Raw genomic sequence first — 13,075 nt, forward strand, 5'->3', positions numbered from 1 at the left:
GCTTTACTGGAGTGGTCAGCCTTGATTAGAAAGTCAATTGTGGTGACAAATGACATCCTGCTTCAGCATAACATCAAATGTCAGCTTAAAATGTGCACCCTGAAAGAAGAGCTTTATCTATAATGGGCGCAAGTATCCAGAGACTAGCAAGACGAGGTTCAGGTGCCAGACCACATGAAGGGGGCTCTTTAGGCTTTGATCTTCATCTAACAGCAGGAATTCTGTTGCATGCTCTGAACTTTTAGGTCAACATGTTCATGAAAGTATCCTTGGAAGGTTGGAGGGCCCAACGGAGGTCACTCTTAACCAAGGACCTATAGTCCAATTCCCAACAAATGTTGCACATCAGTGTTTTTGAGTTCTGAGTGGAGCTTAAGGAGTTCCAAGCATAGGTTTCTGTGAGATTGTTTACGGAGATGGCAGATGACACGCCAACCATGTTCAACATCCACAAGCTAGGCAGGACCTATTAGCCCATCCCATTCCCTGTTCAAGGAAGATCAGGACATCTGGACTTGGGTACCAAATTGAACAGTGCCGTCAGGCTTCAAAAATGAAGAATGAATGATCTCTGCAGAGCAAAGTGAGACTAGCTGGATTGGAATGTTACTGGTTGGGAATAAACAACCTTTTCAGTGATTGGGGCATTCTGAGAATCAAACACTTTGTGGCAAGGAGAGATAGGTTATTTAACAAACACTGAACCGCTAGTTGTTGCAGCGAGGTGTATAATATGTTTTATTAGCACCTTGTTCATTGTGCTTGATATTTGCCTAAAGCCTTTAAAAATATATATATATTTCTATTAACTGTCTATCTTTAATTGTGTGTTAAGGTCACTAAAAAGGTTAAAGTACTAGCTGGGGACAATTTAAGATGAGGGAACCGAGGAATTTTGGAAAGGTGATTTGCACTTTGGAAGCACGCGCACTTTGTACACTGCTTTGCTCATTTTAGAATTGCCATTGTTGGATGCACTCTAATCGTTCTGGGTTGGCCTCCATAAATGAAGGCCGCAGCATGGACATGCAGCCTGAACTGACACCGCACCACTAGTTGTTGCAGCGGTTGGGTGTAATTACTTTTTTTAGCATCTTGTACATTGCGCTTGATATTTTTCAAAAGCCTTTTTAAAATCTGTAATAATCACAATTAACTGTTGAATTTTAATTGTGTGATAAGGTGACTAAAAGTGTGAAAGTACTAGATGAGGCCAATTTAATAAGGGGGAAACCTTGGAACTTTGGATAGGTGATTTACAATTGGAAGCACACCCACTTTGTACTCTGCTTTGCACATTTCAGAGCCGCCATTTTTGGATGAGCTCTAGTCGTTTCGGGTGGGCCTCCAAAAATGAAGGCCGCAGACGTGGGCAGCAAGTGCGCTGCTGGCGCGCCAAAGGCAAGCCCGTCTGCACTCGTCCATGCCGATTTAGGACAAGTGATTATGCCCCTCACATATAGAACAAGGTAATACATACCACTAGCCAGCTCTGAGCACTTCAAACCACCTTAACTGACTCTGACTCCCATTGTAACAACCTTAGTCAATCTACATTGGCCTACAATAGCTGCGAACTGTGTCCCCAGCTTGGACCAAGCCAGCCTAGCGTGATTCCTAAACCTATAGCATGGCTATGTTTTTGGTCAATTGTCGATCCCTGGCAGCTTATAAACTGGATATTTTTTGTTTCTGAGTTGAGTCAGCATCGGATGTGCTATTCCCCACCTATACTTTGCTCCACGAGGACTCCTCCCCTCAAGTTGTCTAAGCATTGCCACCCGGCCACCTCATTAATAGGTTAGACCAGCTGGGCAAGGGAGGTGGCTGGATAGCCATCATATACAGTGAAATGCTCAAGTGTTCATTTTCACCTCCTAATACCCAGAAGTGTGAGAGTTTGCTTTTTTCCATGACACTAAATCCCACTTTTATTTTCTCTGGAATCCTTCTGTATCTACAGACTTTCCCCGAAACGGTCGCTGGTTTGGCCCTCAATAGAGCTATTTTCAACTTGCTTGGTGAATTTAATATACATGTGAATGATATCAACAACGGCACCTCGAAAAATCATTTACAAAACCTTGTCTCCTTACAGCTTATTCAATTGGTTGAGGGCCCCAACCACCAGAAAAGGCACACTATTGACCTGGTTTTTAGCAACATCACCAATTTACAGGTGCAAAGCCCCCTACCTTTAACCTGGTCAGACCACTTGTTACTCCCTATTAGTGTACCTATCTCTCTTGCCCTCACTTCCCCTTTACCGGCCAGGCAGATGAAATGACGCAGGCCTAAATTGAACCCTGAGGATTGTTCAGCTGCCTTGGATGCAACTAGACTCGATCCCTCTGACCAACTTAACATGCCTACCTCCAGTGGATTATTAATTCACTAGACACGGTTTACCGGCAAGGTGGCACAAGAGTGCCCAGGGAGGCAACAAATCCCCCTCATTCGAATACTCATTAAATTACGTTAAAGAAGGAGTCTAAGCATTTAGAGAGAAGCTGGAGCAATTCCTATGATGAGGCTTGCAAACTCGAATACATGAAAGCTATTAGGAATTACCATGCAGAAATAAAACCTTCTCAAGCATTCTACTACTCTTTAAAGATTGAAAATGTGTCCAATTCCCCAATAGACTTTTCAGATCCATAAAGAGATTACTGAGCCTAAACTAGCCAGCTCTACTACAGAAGCCTATGTTGAGCATTGTATCAACCTGGCACTCTTCTTTAAGAAGAAGATAATGGACATATACTCCTTCCCTGGCAGGACAAATCTGGAGGACTCTCCATCCAGAAAGCCCCCTTTAGAGCAACTAAAAGGTAGTCTCATGGCCTTCCTCAATCTCACTTTGAGACTTATACACATACCTTTTAAATTAAGTTCAAGAATATCAGGTCCCCCCTTAGATCCAACCCCTTCCATAACCTCTGCTCTGCCAAGGGTCTGATGGTATTGCTCCTGTGCTGAAAGACCTGTTAAATGTATCCCTTATCAGTGGACAGGTCCCCTCTTAATGGAAGCACACCGTAGTCAAACTGCTATTAAAAAGCCCAGTCTTGACCCTCTTTGTTTGGGCAACTACAAGCTAATCTCCTTGCTACCAGAAGCATCCAAGCTCCTGCAAACAAATGTCAATAAACATCCTTAAATACAATAAAGTCCTCCATTCCACTCAATGGGGTTCAGACCTCAGCACAGAAATAGCTTTGTTGGCAGTGGTTGAAGAACTAAGATGACTACTGGATCAAGGACGTTCTGCAGCTATTATTCTTTTAGATCTTAGGGCGGCCTTCGATACGGTAGATCACGCCACATTTATTCAGAGAATATCAAATGTAGATATTGATGGCAGAGCACTGAAATGACTTACCTACTTCTTGGAGAACAGAACCTTTCAGGTATTAGATTAATCCTGTTACTCCAATAGCTTTCCTCTGAGCTGTGGGGCACCCCAGGGGTCCTCCCTGAACCCAACTTTTTTTGACCTTTATATACACCCCTTGGCTGAAATTGTGCGCTCATATGGGTTACCATTGGCCTCCTATACTGATGGCACACAGGTGATTATGTCAATATTCCCTGACCCCAGGTCAAGTCACCTCCAATTGATCCAATGTCTTCAGGAAGTGGTCAGACGCATGGCTAACTGCAGACTTAAACTTAATGAAGACAAGGCTGATGTCTTGCTACTAGGTAACAATTTCAGTAATAAGGCCCCAACTCCCCTGCAGGATTGTTAAGCTAGTCTTCCTAGTCCAAAAAGCTCAGAAAGACGACTTGGAATGTGGTTGGACTTCAGCCTCATAATGGACCACCAAGTAAAACAGCTTTCTGCCAATTGTTCTGGCGTTCTGAGACTGTGGAGGAAGGTCCTTGATCTTCTTACCTTCCCAGCTAGAAGACTGATTGTTCAGGCTCTTGTAATATCATGCCTGGATTACGGCAATTTCTTATATCTCAGTTTGCCCCAATATGTAGTAAAAAGGTTGCAGTTTGTCCAGAACACCGCTGCTCATCTACCCGTGAACATCCCAAGACACCAGTCCACTAAAAAAGGCTTTGATAGAAATACACTGGCTCCCGGTCGAGCAATGAGTGCAATTCAAGGCCTTATGTATCATGCACAGGGCACTTCACAACAAAGGCTCCCCATTTCTAAGATCTTTAGCCTCCCCATATATTCAGGTCTTATTGGGAAGGTCGCTCAATGGCCTATCTGGCCCTCAGACTCTGGAACACCTTACCACTAGAGGTACGCCAATTGGATCATGAACTCCCTTTCCATTAGGCCTTGAAACCTTAGCTGTTTAGGAACTAACTTCTGTGGTGGTCTGGTGGCTTGTGATGTCTGTTCTAGCGCTGTGAGGCCTTCGGGTAGCCATGCGCTGTACAAGAAATATAGAATAGAACAGAATAGAATAGAAAGAGATGGTAGGACTGTGGCATTCATGGCTTAAATACAATTTGTCGACATCTGAAATGTAGTCACCTGGAGGTCATCCCAGACCGTCTGTGAGTACGACTACTTGGAGGCTAATATGATTGTAAATGCTTAACTAAGTACCTTGCAGATACCAGCTCCTTAATATTTTGTTACAATATAATTTGAATATATAAACAAATCAATCATGGAAGAAGAATTGGTAGTGGTATTGGCACAGTACCCAACCCTAAGGCACAACATACACTTACAGTTTAATTATCTCCTCCTATGTCTTCTTAAGACCTAAACTGAAACAAGAAGACATCTAATATTATTCACCCTGGACTGGTAACTTGTGTACGAAATAATAAGATAATTGGGGTATTAGTTGAGAGGGGTGAGAACCCACCTCAAATAATAATCACAATCCTTGTCATGGTGAACCACCAACATCTCTGAATAAACCCGCCCTGTAACCCTCTGATAGCTTGGCCCAGTCAGGCCTAACTTAGAAGCAATGTGTAAAGCATCTATGCAGTACCCAAACAGTAATAAAGTAAGCACACAGCACAAGAAAAATCCCAAACCAATTTAGAAAAAAAGAGAATATAAATAAAATTACACCAACATGACAAAACTCCAATAAGTAGAACCAGAGATATGAATATTTCAAGTGTGAATTAAAAAATGAATCAAAAACACAAAGCAGCAACCACTGTCATCTGTTTGTGGTAGACCAGATCTAAGACAAAAGTTATGGCCAGTTTTGATGGAGCATGGGTGAGACACAAGGACCAGGTGTGTCCCTGTGGAAAGTTTTCCTTCTGCTATAGAAACTTTTATGGCTAAAAAGTGGTTATTGGTGAGTCATCGGTGGGGTAAGCTGCAAGATATGTCTGAAGTGGGGCTCGATGGTGGTTTTCTGAAGAGCGGGGTTCCACTATGGGCATCAATGAAGGTGGTGAGGCTCTCAGCGGACAAAGTCCATACTGGGGAGGACCCTTGAAACCGATTGGATGCTGCACGGCGTTGGTCCGATGAAGCCCTCTATGTTCAGTCTTAAAAACTTTTCTGGAACTCAAATCTTCTTCTGCGGGGTACACAAGCAAGTAGAGGCCAACCGACAATTTGACATAGACATCTGTAGCTTCAACTGTGATATCAGTCTCTGTCAGTTCTCCAGGCAGTAAGTTGTCAAAAAGTTCCTAAATCGCTCTTCTTGCAGTCTGGGGGAATAGGTGAGTAACTTCAAGCACCTGCCAGTGGTCAAGGGCCGGGGGGCACCACTTGAGGGTTAGGACTCATTCCAGCAGAGGCCAGCAGCAAGGTCCATGGCAGGTTAAGAAGTAACTGGTCAGCTGGGAAGCTGCAGGGAGAGAGGCCTCTGGAAGCTTGTGTCCCAGTAGCTACAACAGTAGGTCAGCCAACTGAACGTTGGAGTCACTTATGGTATCATTGGTTTAAGGCAAGCAGGTCCAGTCTTCCTTTAGGTTTTTCAGATAGGAGGCTGTCATTCTTTTGATTCCTCACAGAGCCTGGAGTGTTCAGAGGAGAGGCCAGTGGTGTCCACTTCTATGCACAGTGCCAGCCTGTGGATTGAGGACAAGCCTTTTTCAACCCCACCAACCAGCTCTGGTCAGTTCCTCTTCTCCTACTAGGTTTGGCACCAGCCTGACTAGATAGACAAAGAGGAGGCAGGCCTAGGTGTAAGCTTCATCTGCCAGTAACCAAGTAGACATCATTTGAATCTCAGGCAAGTGCTGAGTACAGCTCCCTAGACCATTCAGTTAAGGGCGGAGTCCTTTCTCCCCACAGCCAAAGCCTTTGTCCACTGTCTGGGAGTAATACACATCTCATCACCGGAGAGCCATTAGGGGTCAAGTGACAGCTGCACACTGGCATTAAAGCCTTCTGGTTTTAGGCAGGAAAAGTATAACTTTCTGAAAGTGTCTTTTCCGTAATAGTAATATAACTTTGACTTGACCATTAAGTTGGATGTTAAACTAATATTTAAATGAGTCTTTGAGTCATTTTCCTAGCTTTTCCCAAACTGAATTTAGCATTTCTTAAAGATACTAGTGTAAACCAGTCTTAACTTATAGGAGAGCCAGCCTTGCCACAGTGAATAACAACTTTAGAGGTTTTTCATTGTCAAAACTTGTAAAACATTCAATATAGATGTCCTACTTTTCAAATTCCATGCATCCTGCCCTATGGGATTTTAAGGTCTGTCTTAGGGGTGACTTCAGTGGCAGGCCTGGAGATGAGTTATAGTGCTACTGTAGTGGGTGGAACGATGAGTGTTGCAGCCCCCAGGTAGGATTTAACTTACAGGCCCTGGGTACACGTAGCATTATGTACAGAGACTTCTAAGTAAATGAAATGTGGCAATCATGTGTATGTCAATTTTACCATGTTTAGCAGGGAAAGCATAAGCACTTTACCATTGAGTTGCAGAGGTAAAGTACACAGAATTCTACACGCAACAAAAAAAAGCAAAAATCCGAGGTGACCCTGCAGGAAGGGAAAATTTCATTACTAGTATTTGTCCTAAACAGGTAGCATATCTCCACTCATATTTCCCTCCGTTTCCCCGGTTGTCCTCTTGATTCAACAGAAAATATAAATGTGCTAATATAGATCGCCCACGGTAGCTCCCTCTAAGTAGATTTTGTTCCATCCTAATAAGAGCTCTTGTTTAGTTAATATCCTTTTTGCCTAGCTATGAACCAGCTTTAAGAGGTAGGGGAAGTTGGGTTGCCAGCCCATCTAAACATTCTTGTAGTTGTTCCGAAATCAGAAAGCAGTATGTATTATTGTTAGTTTTTCTTGATTCATGATAATTCTTGTAAGTACACAGTGGCCTATGTCATAATCAACACCCTTCGCTACAAACGAAGAGAGAGTGCTCCCCCCACATTCAGCGAGTGGTTGGGCTTGCAACTTTGTAAATGTACTGTCTACATTCAAAACTATCTCAGATGAATAACATTTGTTTCAGATGTGGCTCACTGAGACCGGTTAATTGCAAACTATGCACACACTGGACCAGTACTTCATTTGTAAAACAAAATAAGTGCCAGGGCCCTTGTCAAAGGGCCACTGCAGCTTGCCCACCCATTGCCCCCCTAGCGCTGCCATTGACAGTACCATCACAACTAACTATCACACTCATACAACTATGACAATTCAGACTTTAAATATACATTAAAAATGACAAACACATGTCACCCAAACTATTCTTATAGCTTTGGGTAGCAGGTATGAGTGAATGTAAATTTAATTATTAAACAACCGCTGTTGTGCTCCTCACTAAAACAGATAAACAGTGCCACCATGTGGCAGGGTGTTATAAGAGCTGGTGTTGAAAATAAAGTGCTGGTGCCGTGCACCGGAAACCACGGGCTCAAATGAAACACTTGACTGGATCCCCTTCTACAGCCCAGTTCTTCCAGGTATGAAATACAGCTTTTCAATTTCACAATGTGTATGTCAGAATATTTTAGGTAAAATAGCAATATCATAGCCTAAATATCAAGTACCAAAGCAATTTGAAAGTAATAATATAGAGGTAAACTGCCTATGTTTAACTCCACATCTAAGTACCTTGAAGAAATGTATATTGTCAATGCCCATACATGTGGAGTTAAATATAGTAAATGTATATTTACCTATAAATATTCACTATCACAATATTTTGATGTTCAGTACTTAGGTTCAGATATTTTGACATATAGGGCTTCATTACTAGTTTGGCAGTGCGGAAGAGGGAGCGCCTCGCTCCTGCACTGCCAAACCTGTGGTTGAACCGCCGTCCAGATTAGGAGTTTTCTCCTGTCTGGCAGACGCTTCTTTGGTGTTCCCAGGGCGATGCCTATGAAATAGGCACTGCAATGGGAACGTCAAAATCAGTACCTGTACAGCATGGACTGCTGCCGTCCATGCTGTGCAGGTACTGGGGTGCATGTACACAAGGGGCACAACATGGGCCCCCGTGCATGCACCCCATGGCCCTGAGGCAACAGAGCACCCTGTAGGGCCGCCTTTGTTTCCTCTCTACCACATTTTTCCTGGCGCGCTTACTGCCATGAAAACCGTGGCAGAGAGGAAACTTGTAATATGCTTGGTGGTACTGCGGCAGTCCCGCCAAGCATATTGCAGTCCCAAGACCGCTGCACCACCGGCAGGGATCTCTGATCCCTAGTGGTTGCGTCAGCCCTCGGGCAGTCGGAAGTCTGCCATCACTGTGCCCCTGCGAGCCTGGCAGTCCGTGGACCGCCAGACTCGTAGTGAGGCCCATAGACATTTTGCCTATGCTACTTCCATAGTATACCAGTCTCAACAGCAAATGAATGACAATGTGCCCCTTCTATCCAATTCAGTATTTCCAATACACTGAGGTTTTTCCTACATTGATGGTTTTCAAGTTCCTCAAGTTTGAAAAGCACCTCAGTGATATGCTGTGTGGCTTGTGCTACTTCTCAGCATTGCTGAGTCAGTATTTCCTCTGTTCGGAGGTTGTGATTCTCCTATGATAAGTGAAGGACCTAAAAAGTTCTAGGAGTCATCATTTTCTCACTGGAGAAGGGCTTGAAGAAAGTGTAGGAATCTCTGTTACTGACAGAGGAGGGTTTAACATAGTTAGGGCAGGCCCCGTGGACACTGGCAGAGGACTCCTGTAGGGTGCCTCCTCTCAGCATCTTTCTTCAGCACCCCACCCACAGACTTATGTTCAGAATTACTCACGAGGCCTGATGAGTAAGCCCCCTGCACTTGATGATGCCCGTGGTTTGCATATGCCAACAAATACTACAGAATCTGAGGAAGAGATGTGCCAGAGGGAGAATACCTGCAGGACAGGATGGGAATGGGTGAAAGTGAATTTAACTGATTCTAGAAAATAGCCCTTTAGTGTCCCTCCCTGTTTAATGAAATACCATGTTTCCTGTCCCTGAGGAATCCAAAGTGAACATGGGGGAATATTCAAATAACATTTAAATCTACAGAAAATACCAGTAATGGAGATACACATTTAAAGGTAAGTAACGTATTCTTTTAGCTGTTTCAGTCTCAAAGGAAACCATTTCCAAACAGAGCTTATTGTAAGAGAGTTAACTCAATAAATGAAAGTAGTAGCAATACGCTAAAGGGTAAATTAGCAACAGAGTGCAAATCATAATATATATCGCAGGCTTACAGTCAGAGAGCAGGGGTCTAAAAGGGAGATGTATGAACATCCTTAACGCAGCCAGCAAACCCAGGCTGTGTGTCCTTAAGCCAGGTCCCCTAGACTCAGTTATTCGTGAAACGTGATGTCATGCCTTCTGATATTATTCGGTTGCTGTGCTTTCAAAAGTGATGCTAATAAAGAAAGTTTGCCTTGGTACTATTTGGTTATTGTTAAAATATTTGTCCATGTTAAAGCACAATCAAAGCAAAACAAAGCAAGTGATTAAACTGCTTTTAACCTTCAGTATCCTGGAAAATTCGAAAATTATCATTTCTGGGTCCTACATTTAGGGGTCTTACAAACATAAACAAGCATTTACAAAGCAATAGGTCTCGCAATTGCGAGTTTTTGAACTATTGGCATTGTAAATGGCAAAGCCTTTTATAATATTAAAAGACATTGTCATTTACAATACCAATAGTTCAAAGTTTTGCAAAAGCAATTCCTGTTGTACTGCAGAGCGCGCTGTCCCTGAAGCGGCGCTGTGCTCACTATTAAAGTTTACAAAAATTAAATGAAACTTCTTGTGAGAGATAACGCTACCCTGTAATCTCTGTGCATGTTAGAACTGTTAAGTTTAAGGTTATTGTTATATTTTAATGAAGGACTTTGTATATTCTACAGGACCCGTACTGGGGTTTAAAAAGGTGTAAAACTCAAACTTTCAAGGTTCTCTTTATCCTTAAGTAGGGCTGTGCTGCATAAACCAATGAGACCATAAGATGCGTCAACCAGGCGAACTCTCTGCTGACTAAGACGTCTTCATTTAAAGGCTGCGCGATCGTCATTGCTAAGTCTAGTAGCGTGGTTCTTAAGAGGAAACGAGATGCTATAAAATAAACGCATCATTATAAAAACGTCACTATTTGAGTGGAGAAAAAGTCCTACTTCTTCTGCATGCAGATGGCAAAGCCTACTAAAACATCGAGGTACATTGCAGGACAGAGGATTTTACACTGTTGTGTAGTACGTCTAGTAATTTTGCACAGAACGAAGGAAGGTTTCAAATTCACCCACCTCTGACATGTCCTATGGAGTTTCAGTAACCCCCCACTCCCCCTCCCCCACGGAATAATTTTTCAGAGTGAATGTACTCCTGTTAATCCCACTGTAAAGCTGCTTGCACCTTGCGACCCAACCACATGACAGCATTGATGATTTTTGTTTTGTAAACTCCAAGTACATGTTTCTGAGGGTTGGCTTAAGGGCCAGAGCTGCCGACTTTCGAACTCGGATACCGAGCTCAACATCCTGTGATTCTGGGAAAATCACTCATTGCCTGAAAAGTATAGTGGGCGAGGGAGCAACACATTTGTAGGATTGGAAATAAAGGAAATGGAGTACAGTGGCGGCGGAGAAAGAAATATTACCTCCATCACATCGCAAGCAGCCGACATACACCAATCAAATAAATCTACATTTGGTCCGTGCGCCACAGAATTAAACTGAAGTGACGTAAAGCATATGCTGGCTAATTAGGAGGCAGTACAGAAGAGTGACAACGATGTTAGAAAATGGTGAGCAATGGGAGGCTCCAAGCCCTTTATTGTAAACACCTTCCAGACAGAGCATAGCGCATGGGCTGTGCAGGCGAGCCCACCTAAAAAGAGAACAGATGAGGCCTGTAATGGCGGCAGCTTTGGCATGATGACAGAGGCAGGTGTCTGTCGACTGCCGTAAGGAGTAATGCGACCAGGAACGACCAAGCAAACACGCTTGTTCCCCCACCAAACACAGTCAGCCAGTCAGACAGCATGGGTAGACTAATTCAGGGCAGAAGACTTAAGTCTGCTGTGGAGGCCAGCGTGCTGGAGTGTTCTAAATAGCTGTAGCCTGAGTACATGGGAATGTAACGCTTTGTCTTACTAAAAAGGTCTGTATGCAGAGAGTCAAAACCTGTGTGCCAGCTGCGAGCGCCCCTAAACAAAACCCAATCCAGTGCCAGTTGTCACGCCCCTAAACAGAGCCCAATCAGACATGCTGATCGCACACTTCTTCATTAAACTTCTTAGCGGCACAGAATGGACATCAAAGTGCATCTGAAGACCCCACCCACCGCTGCTGACAGCCGTCACATAAAGAACAAAAGTAGTCCCCAAACGAAGACGTAAACATGTAGGGCGTAATAATGTAGTAGTTGGTCGTGCTGCACGGAGGAAACCGGAAACGAGGAGGAGGGAGAAAGATGGCAAGTTGCCCATTTGAAAGCAAGCATTTTCGAAGGACACTTAACAGAGACCAATAAAAGCAATCGGCTAACAATGGGTGGAGTTGAACTCCTTAATCATACACAATAGGTCGCTAAAAAAAAATTGCAATTTGATTATGTTTAGATACTTCAAGGTGGAATGGTTTTCAGGGTTTTGATAAGTTAGATTAATCTGTTTTCAAAGTCAATCCGTTATATAAGTTGTTTGCTAGTACAAAAACTAACAGGGTTTAGTGTTGGGGGAGGTGGGCAGTACACCAAAGCCCCAAGATGGCAGAAGCCCTGTCTCTGCCTGCCTCACTCACCACATTATGATTTGCCCACTGCTACAGCAGACCATTTTAGATAAAAATGCTTCCCTCAACATGGTGGGAGTAGTTTTGCCACAAATGTGAAACAGGTTTGGCCGCCATATCATCAAGGCCCTCTTAGCATTTCTTCTGTTTCATAGTTTCAAATCCCAATGGGGTTTTGTTTCTACAGAATAAAAAACAAACAGCTATAATGAGTTGGGAGTCTTCTCCAGTGCCTGAGGCCTATTTCTGATTCTGTATACTGTGGACTCGGGCATGAAAAGTTAATGTTGGAAGGCCGGCCAGTTGTATATAGGTCTGTGCTTTCATAGTGGTGATGTCGGTGGCCCTTCGGAGGATGCCAACTAAAAGTTTCCAACAGCAGAGCCAGCTGGGACTCCAGAAGCTTTGCATTTCCCCACCTCTAAATGAGGCAGAGGAATTCCAACTTTGGCAGGTTGGAAGACTCACTGATTTTCTACTGAACTCTAAGGGATCCCCAAAATGCACCTCTACTTTCTGATTTCATTAGTAAATTGTGCTTCTTTAAATCAAATGTGATTTATATATCAGGCAATATTTAGAATGCAGTATAAGAATTCTACTGTTTATTATCTGAAGCATTTCCCTATTTTAAAAAAGTATTTTTTTTCCCTTATAGGTCAGTGGAAGAAGGGGAGAGGCCATTTGCATTAGGCATGCAATTTGTTTTACTACGAACTCTTGGTAAGGATTGCGTCATGATGCACATAGAGGACTACATGCAGGGCCACTGGAAATATGCGGCAGGGAGGGTCAAATTATGCAGTATGGTTAAGTAAATTATGCGGCAAGAAAAGACAAATTATGCAAAGTAATGCAGCAGATTTGTGATAGTATTACTTTGTCAATCAGTCAATCAATCAATC

At 43.3% G+C, this 13,075-nt stretch overlaps 1 protein-coding gene across 1 annotated transcript in view; it reads left to right on the top strand.

Annotated features, from left to right (window-relative positions):
* The window catches only part of SLCO5A1 (solute carrier organic anion transporter family member 5A1), a 399,251-nt gene that overhangs the window by 381,821 nt on the left and 4,355 nt on the right, over window positions 1-13,075 (top strand). The window contains exon 9 of the mRNA XM_085605480.1: window positions 12,829-12,893. Within this exon, the coding sequence (XP_085461606.1) occupies window positions 12,829-12,893 (65 nt within the window). The remainder of the gene's footprint in view (window positions 1-12,828; window positions 12,894-13,075) is intronic.

This window comes from Triturus cristatus, chromosome 5_1 (genome assembly GCF_964204655.1).
Source record: "Triturus cristatus chromosome 5_1, aTriCri1.1, whole genome shotgun sequence".
Taxonomy (NCBI): Eukaryota; Metazoa; Chordata; class Amphibia; order Caudata; family Salamandridae; genus Triturus; species Triturus cristatus.